This window comes from Saccoglossus kowalevskii, chromosome 8 (genome assembly GCF_978046115.1).
Source record: "Saccoglossus kowalevskii chromosome 8, keSacKowa6.1, whole genome shotgun sequence".
NCBI classification, from domain to species: Eukaryota; Metazoa; Hemichordata; class Enteropneusta; family Harrimaniidae; genus Saccoglossus; species Saccoglossus kowalevskii.
The window spans coordinates 23,821,458-23,841,233 of NC_140648.1; the positions used below are offsets into that span (position 1 = coordinate 23,821,458).

The following is a 19,776-nucleotide window of genomic DNA, read 5'->3' on the forward strand; positions in this document are numbered from 1 at the left end:
AATCGGACTTACGGTTTTTAACAAGAAGTCGAAAATATCACTTTTTACCGAAAATTACAAAAATATTCACCAAAACAAATTAATTAAAGAATTGAAGATATCATCACAAAATGAACAAATCTGAGAGGTCCACATGTAGTACCTATATATGTAATATCAAAGCAATCGGACTTACAAAAAGTCGAAAATATCACTTTTTACCAAAAATGACAAAACTATTCACCAAAATTAGAGAATTAAAGATATCATTAAAAAATGAACAAATCTGAGAGAGGTCCACATGTAGTACCTATATATGTAATATCAAAGCAATTGCACTTGCGGTTTTTAACAAGAAGTCGAAAATATCACTTTTTACCGAAAATTACAAAAATATTCACCAAAATAAATTAATTAAAGAATTGAAGATATCATCACAAAATGAACAAATCTGAGAGGTCCACATGTAGTACCTATATATGTAATATCAAAGCAATCGGACTTACAAAAAGTCGAAAATATCACTTTTTACCAAAAATGACAAAACTATTCACCAAAATTAGAGAATTAAAGATATCATTAAAAAATGAACAAATCTGAGAGAGGTCCACATGTAGTACCTATATATGTAATATCAAAGCAATTGCACTTGCGGTTTTTAACAAGAAGTCGAAAATATCACTTTTTACCAAAAATGACAAAAATATTCACCAAAATTAGAGAATTGAAGATATCATCACGAAATGAACAAATCTGAGAGAGGTCCACATGTAGTACCTATATATGTAGTATCAAAGCGATTTGACTTGCGGTTTTTAACAAGAAGTCGAAAATATCACTTTTTACCAAAAATGACAAAAATATTCACCAAAATTAGAGAATTAAAGATATCATTACAAAATCAACAAATCTGAGAGAGGTCCACATGTAGTACCTATATATGTAATATCAAAGCAATTGCACTTGCGGTTTTTAACAAGAAGTCGAAAATATCACTTTTTACCAAAAATGACAAAAATATTCACCAAAATTAGAGAATTAAAGATATCATTACAAAATGAACAAATCTGAGAGAGGTCCACATGTAGTACCTATATATGTAATATCAAAGCAATTGCACTTGCGGTTTTTAACAAGAAGTCGAAAATATCACTTTTTACCAAAAATGACAAAAATATTCACCAAAATTAGAGAATTAAAGATATCATTACAAAATGAACAAATCTGAGAGAGGTCCACATGTAGTACCTATATATGTAATATCAAAGCAATTGCACTTGCGGTTTTTAACAAGAAGTCGAAAATATCACTTTTTACCAAAAATGACAAAAATATTCACCAAAATTAGAGAATTGAAGATATCAACATGAAATGAACAAATCTAAGAGAGGTCTACCCAAGGTACATATACACCAAGTATCAAAGCATTCAGGCTTGTAGTTTTCAAGAAGAAGTCTAAAAAGTAAAACATTGACACGGACAACGGACGACGGACGACGACGACGGACGACACCGGACGACGACGGACAATCACTCATATGATAAGCTCCGCTCGACAAAGTCGACAGCGGAGCTAAAAAAAGGGTGTTTCTTTTTTTGGATCATTTTTTGATCAACAGAACAAATATTCACTATAAAATCGGTACTAGTAAATTATAGGTTTAGTGGTTTGAATATTGTTTTAAAAGACAACTGTTGTCTCCTGTCACAAAATAATTGCTACAATCTGTAAATGATCACAGAGTAAAAGAAACTTAGGTAGAGGAGAATCTCTCGGAATAACATTTTTACTTGTCGATTCATTCCATAACCCCATCATTTTTCCTGCTGACTTTTGATGCTAAATTATATATTTTTTTCTCTAATCTCTGTCTTAATTTTATACAAAATGGACACAATTTCATTGACTAAAATTTTTGAAAACACATAGAAAAATGTATGCATTTTTTTAGTAACAGTGACTATCACTGGAATCCAAGGAAGTCACGATGACTATCACTACCCCGGTAGGATCCAAGGGAGTCACGGTGACTATCACTAGGATCCTAGGGAGCCACGGTGACTATCACTAGGATCCTAGGGAGTCACGGTGCCTATCCCTGGGGTCCTAAGAAGTTACAGTGACTTTCACTGTTAGCCTTTATGACAGGAAGTCACATGACTTTCACTTTCAATTGATATTTGAAAAAGATATTAATGAATTACATAATTCAAAACACCTATAATATCAATTTGTTGAACCAAATTAATACATATAGGGAATTACGTTGATACGATTGGTTCATATCAACACCGTACTTGCTCTATTGGTAGTGCATGTGCTTATGTAAATTACAGGTGTTTTTTTGGTCAAAATGGTTCATATGTACTTCTTATAGAACAGACATAGTAATCAAGATTTTCCAAACTCAATTGATTTTTTTTTGTAATTATTTTTGATGCTGTTTCTGAGATTTTCTTGCAACATTATTAAATGCTCCATGATTCACGTTAATTATCCAGGAAATCATCGGGATAAAAGTTCATCGACGTTGAATTATAAGTTGTTGTTATTCAGGTTTTGGTGATGCACTTTCAATCCAAGAAGAAGATATTGTTGAAATGTGTCGAACACAACCTTTTGACTTCCTCTAGAAAATGAAAAAAAAAAAAAATACAGAATGAATCATATTACCACAACAACAGGAAATGAGAGGATGGATCTCCAATAGTATATATATAGAGACACTATTTACGAGTAAAATGGAGTTTCCCCATGAGTACCTATTTATAAACAGAATGGATGTACTATACTTGAGTAATAATAACAATTTAATCGGGTGATACAATTGTTTCAGATTCCCTATGGATTTTTAAAAACAGATATAAACACTGGTTGATCACGTAATGTTGTCCTCGTTCAACCGAAGAAAAAGTTATGTACACTTTAGCAATCTAAAACGTAATAAACAACCGATTGTTTTATACCAACGTTTTCACTTTAGTATATATTATCAGTTGATAATACTTTAAACTGTGTGACATGAATAAATATTTATTGATGCCATCTGTGACGATTAAATCCTGAATAACAACTTTAAGGACACCAAATATACCAGACATTGAGACTAAACAACCATCACATATTTTTTAGAAGAGCTATGGCTATTTTAAATACTCTAAAAACAGCAGCCATTATCAGAGTTGAAACTTGTTTGGATCATGTAATATTGTCTCGCAGATAAAGGGCGTACAAAACGTCATTTCTATCATGAATTAGGCCTCAATATGAATATACATCAACAAATATTCATAAAAATGTATGATAAATGACATATGAAACGGTTGTAGACAGATTTGTGGTTTCTATTTTCACCCAACAATTCAACTTACCATTAATTTCTATAAGATTTGCATTCTTCTGGTTAATCACAACGTAGAACTCTCTTTGGTCTGACTTTTTACCAACAACCCAACAATCCAACATTGTCTTCATCACGGTCTCAACATCATCAACAGTTCTAATTGAAATAAGATAAACATACCTTTCAGTACCTCGTAATTGAACACTTGTTTGTGTACTGCATTGTGGGTAAAGGTAGGCGTAGAAGACATTAAAACAAGCAGACTATCGGCTGAGATAGCTCCGCTGTTAGCAATGCACATTTCAATTAAAGAACTGAAGACATCATTAGAAAATGAACAATATGTATAGTATCAAAGCAATCGGACTTACAGTTTTTAACAAGAAGTCGAAAATATCACTTTCTACCAAAAATGACAAAAATATTCACCAAAATTAGAGAATTGAAGATATCATCACGAAATGAACAAATCTGAGAAAGGTCTACATGTAGTATCTATATATGTAATATCAAAGCAATTGAACTTTGGTTTTTAACAAGAAGTCGAAAATATCACTTTTTACCAAAAATGACAAAAATATTCACCAAAATTAGAGAATTGAAGATATCATCACAAAATGAACAAATCTGAGAGAGGTCCACATGTAGTACCTATATATGTAATATCAAAGCAATCGGACTTACAGTTTTTAACAAGAAGTCGAAAATATCACTTTTTACCAAAAATGACAACAATATTCACCAAAATTAAAGAATCAAAGATATCATCACGAAATGAACAAATCTGAGAAAGGTCTACATGTAGTATCTATATATGTAATATCAAAGCAATTGAACTATTGGTTTTTAACAAGAAGTCGAAAATATCACTTTTTACCAAATATTACAAAAATATTCACCAAAATTAGAGAATTGAAGACATCATCACAAAATGAACAAATCTGAGAGAGGTCCACATGTAGTACCTATATATGTAATATCAAAGCAATCGGACTTGCGGTTTTTAACAAGAAGTCGAAAATATCACTTTTTACCAAAAATTACAAAAATATTCACCAAAATTAGAGAATTAAAGATATCATTACAAAATGAACTAAATCTGAGAGAGGTACACATGTAGTACCTATATATGTAATATCAAAGCAATTGCACTTGCGGTTTTTAACAAGAAGTCGAAAATATCACTTTTTACCAAAAATTACAAAAATATTCACCAAAATTAGAGAATTGAAGATATCATCACGAAATGAACAAATCTGAGAGAGGTCCACATGTAGTACCTATATATGTAATATCAAAGCAATTGCACTTGCGGTTTTTAACAAGAAGTCGAAAATATCACTTTTTACCAAAAATGACAAAAATATTCACCAAAATTAGAGAATTGAAGATATCAACATGAAATGAACAAACCTAAGAGAGGTCTACCCAAGGTACATATACACCAAGTATCAAAGCATTTAGGCTTGTAGTTTTCAAGAAGAAGTCGAAAAAGTAAAACATTGACACGGACGACGGACAATCACTCATATGATAAGCTCCGCTCGACAAAGTCGACAGCGGAGCTAAAAACAGCCAACAACAGTATTTAGACATACCAGTATATGAGGATATTAAATTAAGATACCATAAAATTATGCATGTAGACAGTAAAGTTGGAATATCAATCAATATGTAGCAGAGGCGAATGCAACTGTGTACTGTTTGAGTGCATACATTGTACTTGGCAGTATCCTCCTAATAACATTATTATTGTTATACATCTTTCCAATTTAACTGCTCTGTACATGAACCCCTAGAACTGAGCAAGTGAAAAAATTAGTAGAATTTTCTTGCTACGAACTTCATTTTCAAACACGTCATTCCATATTTGGAAATTGCATTTCTTAATAAGGTAGGATGCTGACACCATGTACAACACCGCAAAATTACCATACACTGCAACTTACAGGGATACGATGACAATTAAAGAGGGCATTATTTTGATTAATGATTTACAAATTCACAGAAAAACAACTTGTATTACTATTTTCTCAAAACACAATACTGTAACATTATGTGTAGTAGAAAACAAAACCCTGTTCAAAGCTCATGTGATTATCATGGAAACAAATAGACTCATGGTATTTTATTCGAGATACAAATTACTTGTAATTACACAGAATGGTCTAAAACTTAATGAGAAGTCTGGAAAAATTTTATTTACAAAATCGAGACGCATCTCTGATAAAACACAGCCTTGGAAAACTTTTAAATTCATAAAATACAGTAAAAGACTTTACAAATGACTGCCCCCCCCCCACCTATAAAGCCTTTACCAGCAGATACTCTGTACACTACACTGTTAAAAAGGGTGAGACTAGAGTGAGAAACTGACATTTCCTTGCAGTTCTGCTGAATTGATTTTATACTGACTTATATCAATGATAATTTCTATATTCTCACCGCTCTATGGTGAGAATTGAAGTTCTCAGCAATTCATTGTCCATAATAGATACAGATTATAATATAAATATAAGAATGCACTCTTTACCAGTAGTGGTATCATAGCAACAAGAGAATCTGAAAGTCTCTCCTCTGAACTATGATTTAAAGAAGTTGTGTTGCCAATTTCGTGGCTAGAACACTTACTTGTCAAAATCAGCATTGATGTCCGCAATGAGGCGTATAATTTCTGGGTTAATGATTGCACTTAGTGTTTTTCTATTGTGTATTGTGGTTTTCTGAGCAAGGTTCATGTGATTGAAGTATATGTACTTGTACTGTTGTTCACTGGGTCTGAAACAAATAAATTATACAGACATTAAACTTTCTTTCTTGTCATGTTGTTAAAGGCACACATGGACTGCATTTTTTTTCAATTTTTTCATATCCATGTGTTCATGTCACATATTTGCAAACAACACCCACTAGTAAACAACTGGAAAAAATCAAGTTTTGGAATTGCTACAAATTTATAGTGTAAAATTTATTATATAAAATGGTGATGGGAGGTAAAATATGCTAAAAAATAGGGAAGGTATCAAGGCATGTGACCGTTCTAGCCAATCATTTTGAACGTCTTCGCATAGGTTTTTATCAAGTGTTGAATTCTATCTATCCTTGGAAATTATCTTCAAAAACTCACACTGATGTTCTTTTGTTATATTGTTCACTGATATCCGATGCCAACGAACTCAACTGGGGACCAAGAAACGAATCTATACTTCGATACCACTCAAATCCAGGAATGTTGGATGCTGCAAACAAAAATATACAACCATTCATTTTCTCTGCCTCCTATGAGTGTCTGTGTGCTAGCTAACAATTGTAAATGATGGAAAATATTGGCTGTCACACTAGTTTACGTTATGACCAAATTCACGTATGCAGTGACTGGTTTCGCAAGAAACGACCGATCACACTCAAAAATAAAATGACGACGTTGTATGTAAATATACATCCGTGTGTAGTAGTTAATAAAACAACTTATAGGCAACATGGTTGCAGTCAATCATGAGCTAGAGCTTACCAGTGAGCGAAATTTGTTATCAGACGCTCGTGCTGGTTGGTACAAATGTAAACATATGACGTCAGTGTGCGATGGCCAATAACATTCAGTGGAAATGAGCGAATAAATTAAAATAGAATATACTTACTTTCCACCATTAAGCATACAGTGGCACTTAAAGCCTAGAGAAAAAAGAAAATGTAGACTCTTAAAAATAAAAGTATAAGTATCCTAACAGGATAGACAATGTAGTGCTACATTGAAGATATTCCCTGACCTCAGTTTCAATGCTAAACATAGAGAAGTAAAACTAGAACTGAATCATTCATATACCCTGTAAACAATGAGGTTCAATTCTTCATATTTGCTGTCTGTATTTACATAGATGTGCGGAATTCTACCACAATTTGAAGGATCACTTAAATTAGGAGGTCCAGTAACATATCTGAAAAAAGAAGAATATTTAAAAAAATCAGCCAAAAATACACATTAATACAATAATGTTTAGAGTATGAATTCAATAAATTGGTATGTTTCGGTATTGCAGAACAAATTATTGAATAGATTCTCGTAATATGTATTCTAATCTTTACTTGATTTTCATGCCTTTTTTTTCAATACTTAATGTAGAAAACCGACATTTTGCATGAGTTAATGTGAATACTTTTGCTTGAACGAGATTTTTTTTTTTTTATATTAAATGCTATCCAAGGTAGGACTGAAACAGAATACAAGTTATGCTTAACTTTAAAAGGTGTTGAACATACATTGATCACATGACAGATCACATGACTTACTTTCCATAGTGTGATGAAGATGTCATTTGCGGCAATGGACCACCTGTCTTTGGCGATTCTTTAAGCTGAGGTTAAATGTCAAAAGAAAGATACAGTTACATAAATTTGATTTTTTTTAAAAACACTTCATGTTTAGTAATTTGAAGAATTGTTGATGAAATTATTGTAACAATGAAGTGAACAAGAACATACATGTAATCATTTAATTCTGTTTGAATGCCATAATTTTCCCGTCAAAAAATTTCGTCTGGCACATTTTTATGAATTTTACGATAATAACCTATTTAATTATGAACAGAATGGGCATTATTTATCCTTGACTACTATTTTTGAATCAAAATTTGTGAAAAAATATGAGAAATAGGTGACACTATAGGTGACTTATTTTTTGCTTCGATTTTATTGCCAGTGAGTTTATACAAAAATAGATATTTAGATTGTTGTTTACAGTGAAAACAAATTCTAAAAACAGAAAGAGACAAGTAAATATACTGGTTCTATTCTGCGTTCTATTTACGTCAAGATGGCAGCCGATAATAACCACTTGATGATTGATGAGTCAACAGGTGAACTATAGGGCAGGTTCAAAGGTCAAAACATGGACACCTGTTATTTGACCTACACTCACTCACTCACTCACTCACTCACTCACATATACTACATCACAAATTTCAGTTTATTTATATAAGTGACAAATACCATAGTCATGTATGGTTACCATGCAGTTTCAATTGGTATACTAAAAACCATTAACAATTTAAAACGCCAATATTTTGGTGCATATTTGCATATTTTTGTGTATTTGAGAATTTTGAACAAAAAGAGCATCATAATTTTCTATTGGCTTCAGGGCTTGATCAAAATTTACAATTTGTATCAAGTAATTTTCATTAAATAGTCCTGGTGAGTTATCAGTTTGAACAAGAATGGTCAGAAAATGTCAGAGATATGGCTCTAGAACAGCATTTGTTCATAGAAAATGGCCGCCAGTTGGCCATCTTGATTATCGAATGAATGTGAATCTGTGCAACATGGTATATTCATATATACATGTATATAGAATATTTTTAATGCATTGATTGGACAATACAAAATGTTAGCAGGCTTTTAAATCCACGATTTTGGCTTGTTCACAAAATCACATGAATGACTCAGTACCTGACTGCAGATCAGAGCTGTATGTATGTAGAATAAATGTACAAGTACACAAACATAGTCACTCTGATGAGTACAGAACTTACTTCAGTTTCAAGGGATGAGGGAAATAAACTTGTTGTGAGATATTTGTACAGTACTCTCATGTCATCCTGTTCCAATCCACTCCTGAATAAAAAACAAAAATGTTACTCCAAACTTTCTCTCATCATGGCGTGGTGACATTACAAACTATTTTCTGCCCAGAGACAAGGACACAAACATACTAAATCAATTTAACCCAATTCCTCATTCCTCTGAATTACAAAATAACCTTTTCACCACCAGACTTTCTCGCCCAAAGTTTTCTGTACTTTTCTCTTATATTTTTCAATATTTCTGGAAATAGACCAACATTTTGGAGCCAACAGAAAAAAATTGAGTCAATTTTCAGTTTGTACTTCTGCACAAATTTGGCTATTTTTGTCCCAATCTTCTGAAGAAAAGTGCAGACTATAATTGGGATTATTTTGTGAATTCGTGATGGCAAAGAGGGAACTGGTGGTTAAAAGGGTTAAATGCTATTTTTTTTAAGATTTACATTACTATACATGTAAGTCCATTCTATGATATGATTGAATAGCTACGTTCATTTTCTGAATGCAGAACTGCCATATAGTAGAGTGGTTGGAGTACCGGTATAGCGTAGTTATAGAGTGGTCACATGACACAAGTTATGGGGTAGTTTGTAATGGGAAATTATGTCAGTTTGGGGCCAAATTTATAGCAAGGAGTAGTCACCTGCGCATGCGTCAGATGGCCATAGCGTATCACTGTTTACAAACAAGCGTCTATCCGTGAGCCTTTGCGGTTTTTGCGTGTGTTGTTATCGTCGCTTGGGACTCAATTCCCGCATGTGCGCAGGTGACAGCCCTCTCCCTTTAACAAAGAAAAGAAATAGCACTCAAAAAGTTGAGGAGGAAAGACTTACCAAACAAGCTGATCATTATACAGGAATGCTGTATATTTTACTTGGCTAAAAAAAAAAAAATATAAATTAAAATTATAAAGTATATATATTTGAATGTCAGTAGTTTTCTGATTTACTGAGTTAAGAAATTGTTTCCCTGACAATAAATGAATCAAAACACAGAGTACCGGTAATGATAATGATTTGGTCTTTTCTGAGAAACATAGACTAACCTGAATGTGGCCTCAATAAGATTAATAAAACACTGTATTCTGAGGTAAGTGTTTTTATCTAATGGTAAAAAATGTATCCCATTCTCTACTTCCATAATGTCAGCTTGACTTAGTCTCAAAGTGCCTAGATACTGCAAAACAAAATAAAAGTCATAAGGCCAGGCCAATGTGGGAGACTCGAAGATCATAGAGTGTAATTTTGCTGAAATCGGTCTTTGAGACAATGATGTGAGATACAGCAATGCAGCAAAGTTTATACATACAATAGAAATATGTTCAGAGCAGGATTTTCTCAACTAATTGAATTCTATGTGTTTTAACCCAGGTCAAGTTGATGAAAAAGTACGCTGGTTAGATAAGGGTTAAAAAACCATTTCTGGTCTCATTTAAAATAAAATAATTTAGGGGCAGTAAAAACTAGAGTTCCTATGTCTTTTTCTGACAAAAAAAAATAATCTTCCCTATTTGCCTCATGACTTCAAAAAAAAATCACTTGCCATTTTTGGATTTCCTCTTGAAAAATCTGTGGAATGAGGTCTGGCCTAATGTATACCAAGATACTGAGACTAAAATAAATGAGTAAACAGACTTACTCTTGAATAAAAATGGTCCATTCGATATATTAACTGATCAAGATTTGTCTTCTCAATAATATTAGTGAAAGTACCCATGAAGAGCTGTGAATGAAACATAAGAGAGGAATTTAAATTTATTTTCTCTCAATTCAGTGCCAGACAATTTTTTTTTTTTAAATTTAATTTGTTATTAAATTGTAATAAATGAAGGTAACTGTGGGGAAAAAATTTGAAAGTTTGCCAAACAGCAGAGCTTGTACCTCGATTTACAAAAAAATTGATGAAATTATAGTTCTTTGAATCCTCCAAAAGGTCACACATCCTGGTACTTTTAATAGAACTTATCCAAGACTGCCAAAAGGTCACACATCCTGGTACTTTTAATAGAACTTATCCACGACTGCCAAAAGGTTACACATCCTGGTACTTTCAATATACTTATCTACGACTGCCAAATGGTCACACACCCTAGTAAATTCACTATTACTGATACAATGTACTTCATTTTAACTGGAATTAAAAATTTTGCTGAAAAGACTTTTTGGGTGTTTTTGTATGTAATTTATTTTCATAGATTTTTGACGAGTTGAATGTAAAATATAGAAAAAAAGGTATATTCGTATATTTTCACTGAAGCATCCCTTCAGCAAAAAATAGCGAAAATAACAGTAATTTCCCAATGTCAAGAACAGTTTAATATGACTGATGCATGGCACAGTCCCTGTTAGTTATCGAATTTAAGATATATAGTTTTGTTTATAGTAATATAGCTGGAACATAAACATGTCAGAAATATGATTATGATGATTGTTTAACATTAAAATGTTTGACATTTGTATCTGATCGTCAAACAAGAATTTGAGAGATATTGCTCTGGAACAGCATTAATTAAAACAAAATCAGCCATTTTGAATACATGTATAATGAATATATAAAATTTGAACATAATCAGTCAAAGCATGTCAGAGATATGGCACTAGAACTGCATTCATTAATACATAATGGCCACGAGTAGGCCATTTTAAATCAGATCTGAAAAATAAAATGACATGCATAAGGAACCTGGAATGTCATAGGATCGTCAAACCAATATAAATGTATATCTATGACATGATGTTTAATGAATATTTAAAATTTGAACATAATCAGTCAAAGCAAGTCAGAGATATGGCACTAGAACCACAATCATTAAAACAAAATGGCTGCCAGTCGGCCATTTTGAATCTTACATGTATCTGAAAAACAAAATGATGTGCATCAAGATCCTTTAATGTCCAACATTTATAATATATATACCAAGTTTGAACAAAATCTATCTGTAAACAGCCAAAAATGCTTGATTTTTATGATTTTTAGCACAAAAATGACCGCCATTCGGCCATCTTGAATCAGATCGAAAAACAAATTGATGTGCATGTATAATATCATGTATGATGTATGTGTGAAGTTTGATTGTGATTGGTCAAGGCATTTCTAAGATACAGGTCTGGACGCACGCATGCATGCATGGACACACGGAGGTCAAAACATAAGTCCTCCTTTTCGGACTGTGTTTGAACGAGGACTAATTATTGCTTCTGTAGAACAATATGATATACCGGTACCCAGAAAATACCAGAATTGTGACCTTTAGGGGTCAAGCAAAAGATAAATCGACATTGATACAGTAAATAAATCCCACCTTAAACATTTTGTAGGATTGTTCCAAAACTGCCCGGAACACAGAGTCTTGTACATCTTCTTCATGGTACTCTGTGATTGGCTGACCATCTTTTTCACTTTCACTTCTCGGAATAGTTACAGTCTGTGAGGGAGTAAACAGACATTGATAAATATTCCAGAATTCATTTCCAAGTCAGACTTAATTACTGGTATGTTTTTGATAGCTGTAATGGCTTACTAAAATTTGAGTACCACTATGTGCATGGGACATTTTAAGACCACATGGAAAGCTAGCATTATCTACTTGCCTACAGATCTATGGGGAAGGCTGTGCACTCAAATTGGGAATAAAAATTCAGTTAAAATCTGAAGTTCTTGGAAACTAAACCAATAAATGACTGTTGACAAGAGTAGAATTAAATATATATTTTTTTTATTGCAATGCAGAAGTAATTTACCAATGTTGAAGTGTGATCTGTTTGCATTGATTTTTGCAAAACATGTGGCAGAGTGAAATGGCGAAACACTGAAAGGGGAATTTGAGGATCATGTGAATCATGTTCCTATTGGCAAAAAGACAACTACTGTACAGATATATGTATTGCTGTTTTTTTTTTTGTCGTGCTAATTTTCTACATTTTAAAGGGTTTGCACATAAAAAAAAAAGTCAGGAGAGACAACAGTGACATTCAAAGTCCGGAACTGTCGCCTGGTACAAAAACATTTAAAAAAAAAAAAAAGTGGAGGGTTGGGGGTTGGTTTGCATTTGACATGACATTAGATGTTTACACAGTTAAATATGGTAATCACTGTATTCAACCGATTTATGTGTAAACTGAAAATGGTTCTGCTGACTTTGCAATAAACGTAATACTTACAATAACCATCCAGAAGTCCTTCTCTGCTTGAAAGAACACTTGTCTCGTTTTGAGAGTATGTAACGACTCGCATGGCTGGTCAGAAAAAGTTCTGAATAAAAAAAATAAAAAGAAAGTAACGCTACAATAAAACTGAAAGGTTAGGCTACAGTCAGTCTGTGATTGATGCACCAATGGATTTACTCCCGAGTTTGAAATTATGAGACTCTGGTAAAACGCTTGATAACAAGGAAATGCACTGATAATCTTTTTGTATATAAAGTGTATGTTGCTTAGGCTGGTCATGTAAGTATGTGTGGGAAAGAATCAATGACGAACGATGATTTTAATACTGAATTATGCCATATAATAAAGAGACACTTCAGTGAATAAAACACAAAAAATGCAATTCTTAATAATAATAAACCATGAGGTCAAGCAAGACTTCCTCATTCCTAATTTTATGGACACAGAATGAGTGGAATTCTAAATCTAGTATTATCATTAATCACACTCGGTCTATGGAGTTCGATTGTGAATGTGAATATTAAATTTGAGCAGATATTTAATTGCGTAGGATTGGGAAGAGTCTTTTATACCTAATTCCCTGAACAAACTATATACATGGAACTATAAACCCCAGGAAGAACAACCACTTCGTTTCCTTTGAACTATGATAGTTGCCGCGATGTTGATTGTTTATTTTGACTGTTTATTTCGTCGCATTAAAAAATAAGCCGATTTACACAAATGAACGTTTATCTTTGACTATCGGTCATTTTCGGAGTCAATCGGGCGACTTCGGAAGATCACGTGATCGAGTTGTTTCAGTTATAGCATAAAAAAAACAATAGCGCCAAGACAAAAACACTGATAAATGAGCGACATTCAACGGGAAAAAAAAACACATTGCCACTTCTGGCGATCAAAGGGAAACACGGAATAAGTCTGGATATCTCAACAACAAACAGCATACCAAACCCCATGTTTCGCAAACTTTCGCAACCTTATTTTTTCTAGGGTTGAAAAAAACAAGAAGTAATCTAAAAACGACATTGAAAATTATGAAAACTCGCTGAAACTCCGACCCGTTGCATGATTTCCGGTACACTGAAGGTCACCCTGCAGACCGACTTGTTTGCGCATGCAAACACACCCCCTTTCTCATTTCACGCATATGCATTAGTGAAGAAAAGATGTACTGTAAAACCATTTATTTTCACTATTTTAACTTTACAAATTTGTCAAGGAGACAATCTGTTTTAATGTTATTTTACATGTTCACATAGATTTAATTCAACAGATTTTACTTATCAGTGAAAATAGCGAAATTAAAACCCCAAGAAAAATTAATGTATTGTATCTAACAGTATTTCATCTGTAAATACCCAAACTTATCCTCATTCCTGCACTATATATAGGAGCACCGTCCCTCAACATTGAGGGACGGTGATAGGAGGCACTTGTTTGATCAGACTGTCACAGATTAACCTTTTCACCAGCAGAATTTCTCGCCCAAATTTTTCTGCACTTTTTTCTTATATTTTTAAATATTTCTGGAAATGAACCCTAATTTTGGAGCCAACAGACAAAATTTTAGTCAATTTTTAGTTTTTACTCAAAAAAATTTACTATTTTTGTCCCAATCTTCTGAAAGAAAGTGCAGACTATAGCAGGACCATTTTTGAATTTGTGATGAAAAAAGGGAACTGGTGGTGTAAGGGTTAATTATATATATTAAGAAACCTTAGATTATTTATCATAAATAAATCTTCAGAAATTTGTTTTCTTGGACTTCACTGAAGCATTAGTTTGAAAAATCTTCTTTATTACTAATTATTACTTGTGTTCTTGGTCTATTTTAGTTTCATTTGCAACTTACTCTGTAAACTTGACAAGGGCTTCACACAAACCGACTGCTTTGATTTTGGTGTCAATTGAAGCATCTGGTGGATGGAAAAATAAAATCTTTTTGTGTTCCTGTAAAAAATAATAATGATAATTAACATAATTATAATGTGCACACATAATGGTATTAATTAACACTGAAACGTAACAAATAACACGTAATAATATTACATAATATTTCAAATTCAAGGGTTAAAAAACGTAAAACCATATTTATCCAAGATGATAATGCTACCATATTAGTTTCCAGTCAATTTACACAATAAATCATGATTGATGAGGAAAATAAGCTCTTAGACGCTCACTGATTGATGCAATAGACCACAATCCCTCTGCTATAGCGAGGGCATTGCGAGCAGCCAAAAACACTTACAAACATGCTCTTTGGATAACATGTGTATATATAGAAGAGTATGGAAAAAATTCATATATACCCCAAAAGTTTGAAAATGGTGCATTTCCAGTCAATGGTTACTGCCATTTTGTTTGTTGTTTTACAAATTATGCAAAGCGAAACAGCTCACTTATGATAAAAAATCTTCAGAATGTTGTTCAATAATAAGGCAATTGTTTTCTGACAACAGACTGAAAAAATAACAATCTTGAATAGTGTTTTGTTTCATTTTGATCCATGGCAAAATATGAATCGTTCGTGGCACCTTGAATCCCGTTTAACTCGTGCGTGAACTAATACATTGATTTCCGCAGTTCACATGGTTTAGCGTTCTATGGTTACGTCAGTTTTATTTTTAGTGGGTCAATAAACTATTCAGCTCCACTTGCTCGCCAGGCATTGCTTGCTACATATACTTATTAGACTTCAATTCACCAATCAATGGGCGATCTTAGTCTGTTCCCATGATTCATTACGCGAAGTTGACTGGAAACAAAAACTAAATTGGTGATTTTTTTTTCACTGCAAGGTCTCGCGCAATGCATGAAAAACGCAGATGTAACGTTTCATAGTTCAATGAGAGGGAAATATGGCGTTAGATACCCCTATTTCATCTAAACTGACCATCAACAAAGGTGTACAGCACATTATTAAGCATGGAAAAACCTGAAAAATAGTTTCGCATTTGTTGAATCCCTACGATGTTTCACCGCTATGACCTTTGTTTGTCCTGTTTTTATGTTTGATTTCATGCATAACACGTGATATAGTAAATATCAGTAAATTAATCACATTTATGTTATTATCACTTGTACGTTAGCCCCGAGTGTACAGTCCTGTAGGTTTGCCTCTTTCTGCTGATCATTCCCCTCCCCCAGTCCTGAGAAGTCATCTAGACATGATTGTAATCAGCCAAAACATAGATCGATCAATCTAGCGATCATAAATACCTTTCAGGTGGCCGAAAAACATAGTTTTGTTTATAAATACGTCAAGAACAAGATGTCAGCATATGTTTTCTGTTGACTGATAGAGTTTCTTTGGAAAATGTTGATTTGATCGATTCGAGTGCGGAATCTTCTGTAATTTTGCCTCAAGTTGTGGTATTTTGGATAGTTAGACATATCGACCTGATTATTTTTTTTTAGCTGCAAAGCTGAATGCCTCTTACAGCCGTTCTGAGAATTATTCGGACAGTCAGTTAGCAATATATGTTGGAACTTTGCAAAACACTTGGGTCTTTTCCAATCTAGACTTGATGGCGGCGTTGTATTGGCACGCCCACAATTGGAATCATTCCATTATCTTGCAAGATGCGGGTAAAACGCTGTTTTCAAAACGACATTCGTTGATTACCATATATTAACAGGTTATATGTTGTATATGCATTCAAAGTGTTATTTTAAATTGTTATAACCATCTGAGTCCACCTGACATAGCGTAATTTACAAAACAACTCCCAAGTGTTGAGTAACCCCAGGTATTAATGAACTTGTCGTTGGCAGGAAGGCTCAAAGTAAAGTTTCTTAGCGGGACACGCTGCAGTTTCGCAACAGTTTTGGGCCAAACTAAAAGTTGTTTTTACATTACTGGTGCATTATGTATCAAATTCAGATTTTATACCGAGGTGGGAATGTACGTCACTCGATTATAACGGTTTGATGGATTTTGTCAAATCAAAAGTGCCTTCCTTGATCAAATCACTTTTTCAACTGCAATTTGAAAATGACGGGGTATAACGACCGTTATTATATTTAGTCCATTTAGGTAACAGGTAAAACTGACTAAATTGAGCGAGGGGTTGACATTTTTCGACAGATTTAAGCAACACCCAACTTCTGATGTTCAAAATTACTGAAAATAATTACAATATAATTATAAAAAATAAAGAATGGTTGCTGTAAACGCACGCTAGATAATACTTACAATTCACCAAGCCGACAACCCCTATGAAATAGTAATCCCAAACGACACGCCCGTCACTCAAGTGGCGCCGACAAGTCCAGATTGGGCAAAGACCAAAGTGTTTTGCAAAGTTGCAAGTCATTTTGCTAACTGACTGTCCGAATAATTCTCAGAACGGCTGTAAATCGCCCGATACAGTGTTGAATCTCCGGTCTATACAACTTCTCGGGACTGTGGGGCACCAGGGTCGAATGATCAGGGGAAGGAGGCCAATCTACAGGACTGTACTCAGAGCTAACTTGTTACGCCGACTGACTACGTGCGTAGCAGCTATTAGTACTTGAATGAATCCTTGCTACAACAACCCGATTTCAAATGGGTAACCCTTTGCATACAGCCATGGAGCTGAAATAAGATTAGTTCTATGGTGTAAGCTTCCACATAGATTACTTGCATATGGAAAATTAGGAGATCAACGTTTTTAAGCACCGATCAAGATCATAACAATAATTTACGAAAATATTAAAACATTAAAATTAATCTCACACTTACCTCGCCTTCCCTGGGCCCAAAATTCGAATTGTAAATAAAAAAATTGTACAGCGTGATACAGCTTCTCGTTGCCATGGAAAATATAGCTATCACGGGTGGAAACTGGCGTCAAAAAATAACAGAATATTGTTTTTAAGAGAGGGAGTATTTTTCAAAGACATTATTTCATGGGGGCCGCCATTTTAAAATTATCATCACAGCCTGCTCGTTGATGGCGCTCTTCTGTGTTTACTTTTTCTCAATTTTATTTTAAGCTTCTCTTACACACAGGCTGAGCAAAAGTGATAGTTTGTTTTTAACGTGACTTCCAAATAAAAAAGGTAAAAACGAAAACAAAATATTTTAATAATTATTTTAATAATTATTTTTTTCCTGTAAAAGGAAAAAACATTATTTTTTAAACTTCTGATAATCATCAGTGTCAGTTCCAATTGATGTATATCGTTAAGTTTCTTTATGATCACAGTTTTCATTAGTGCTGATCAGTTTATTTGGATTTGGAATCTGTGATTGGCCTATAATCTACCAAACTCATTACAGTGAATATCATCAAGGCATCAAAATTTACAAAAAAAATCAAAATTATATTATGGTGTGCATGTCACTGTTACAACTGTATTACAATAAAAAAATCCAGAAAGCACACATGTTTTTACGGGAAAAATAAAAAAATATTTAACATGTGTAATTTATTCTGTCGTCGCATAAAAAAAAAAAAAAAAAATAGTACACACAGTACAATGCACCAGATTGTTAAATCAGATTGACGTATGCCCAGCCACGTTAATTTGGAAACACGTGGTAAAATTGTTAAAGCTAACTATCAAAGAATTGTAGGTTTTTCTTTCAATAGGTTTGATGTAAAGCAGTAAGTTCTGCAAAGCAGATATTAGTTATAGAAAAAGTAAATGCCAAGCTCTTGGTAGAGAATATTTGTAATGTGATCGATGTCAATTCTCATCGGTGGACGGACGTTTCGAATAAGGATGTTTTAGAAAAAATATACGAGACAAAGTTGGGCCATATTTAACATGCAAAGCTCAATTTTAATGTTGCCGATGTGATTAGGATGCATATAGGCATCGATGGTAAAATAATATATTATATTATACGAGTGACCCATTGCCAGAGCGTTATCTCTAATATAATCTCTATTGAAGTTACATACAAACGACATCATTTATGAAACTATAAAATTTACAATCTTTTTATATTTACTTATCATATTGAAATGTATTTTAATAATAATAATAGACAGTAATAATAGACTAGTATAAACATACATAACTTAATTTTGAAAGTCCTGTCATTTTTCATGTAACATGTAGATTAATCTAATATATAATATTTATTTTAAGTTGTAAAATTAGAATGAATACAAAAATAGTAAGCCAAAACGGTATGGGATATGCGTAATCATCCCAGAAAGTCGAAACACAAACGGTAGATATAGGCTCCATTATATATACGTGTATATATATAAATATATATATATAGCCGATTAACTTTTTTTTTATGATTTGTACTGGGGAAATGACCACTATGGATTGTGAAAAAAAAGGATTTTGCGTATTGTTACATGGAGTGAGTGAATTTTCCCAGAAGTTGGAATTCGGCTTCATATTTGCATATCATGCATATATTCATGAAGTGTTGTTGAACACGTCTTCTGTTTTTTAACCGGATACACCTCCACAAAACCCGAGAATAATTGTTAAACAAAACAAAAATATTATAATTTCGTACACATATAGTGGTCATGATGCTCTGGTCCATTATTACAATAGTATCTCTCACCCCACTGGTAAATGGGATATTCCAGTGTGAGTGACGGTGAGACAGATGAAATGGATCACCAGATGTCACTTGAAATATCATTTGCGACAATAAACTATCCTATTTTACTGATGTGATCAATTACACAAACTTCATTTTAAAATGAAACAAAAAATATAATAAAAACAAATATGAAATTC

General features: G+C 33.1%; 2 protein-coding genes across 2 annotated transcripts in view; one reads left to right on the forward strand and one right to left on the reverse strand.

Moving 5' to 3' along the window:
* Positions 1 to 19,776, forward strand: part of LOC100371766 (MIF4G domain-containing protein-like) — a 36,089-nt gene that overhangs the window by 5,615 nt on the left and 10,698 nt on the right. The gene's annotated exons all lie outside the window — the stretch shown is intronic.
* LOC100371613 (vacuolar fusion protein CCZ1 homolog) lies at positions 2,378 to 18,143 on the reverse strand. The gene is made up of 15 exons (XM_006814688.3): positions 17,801 to 18,143; positions 14,924 to 15,021; positions 13,063 to 13,153; positions 12,204 to 12,326; positions 10,541 to 10,624; positions 9,948 to 10,078; positions 9,736 to 9,780; positions 8,852 to 8,933; positions 7,611 to 7,675; positions 7,147 to 7,258; positions 6,962 to 6,995; positions 6,451 to 6,562; positions 5,955 to 6,101; positions 3,352 to 3,479; positions 2,378 to 2,609 (listed from the first exon to the last, which is right to left on the reverse strand). The coding sequence occupies exons 1-15, from the start codon at positions 17,873 to 17,875 to the stop codon at positions 2,554 to 2,556; spliced, it is 1,383 nt and encodes a 460-aa protein (XP_006814751.2). The 5' UTR covers positions 17,876 to 18,143; the 3' UTR covers positions 2,378 to 2,553.

Coding starts and splice junctions, on each gene's coding strand:
- LOC100371613 (XM_006814688.3), bottom strand. CDS start 17,875: ATGGCAACGAGAAGCTGTATCACGCTGTACAATTTTTTTATTTACAAT. Junction 10,079..10,540: donor TGGACCATTTTTATTCAAGA/GTAAGTCTGTTT, acceptor TTTGTTTTGCAG/TATCTAGGCACTTTGAGACT. Junction 7,259..7,610: donor TCTTCATCACACTATGGAAA/GTAAGTCATGTG, acceptor TTCTTTTTTCAG/ATATGTTACTGGACCTCCTA.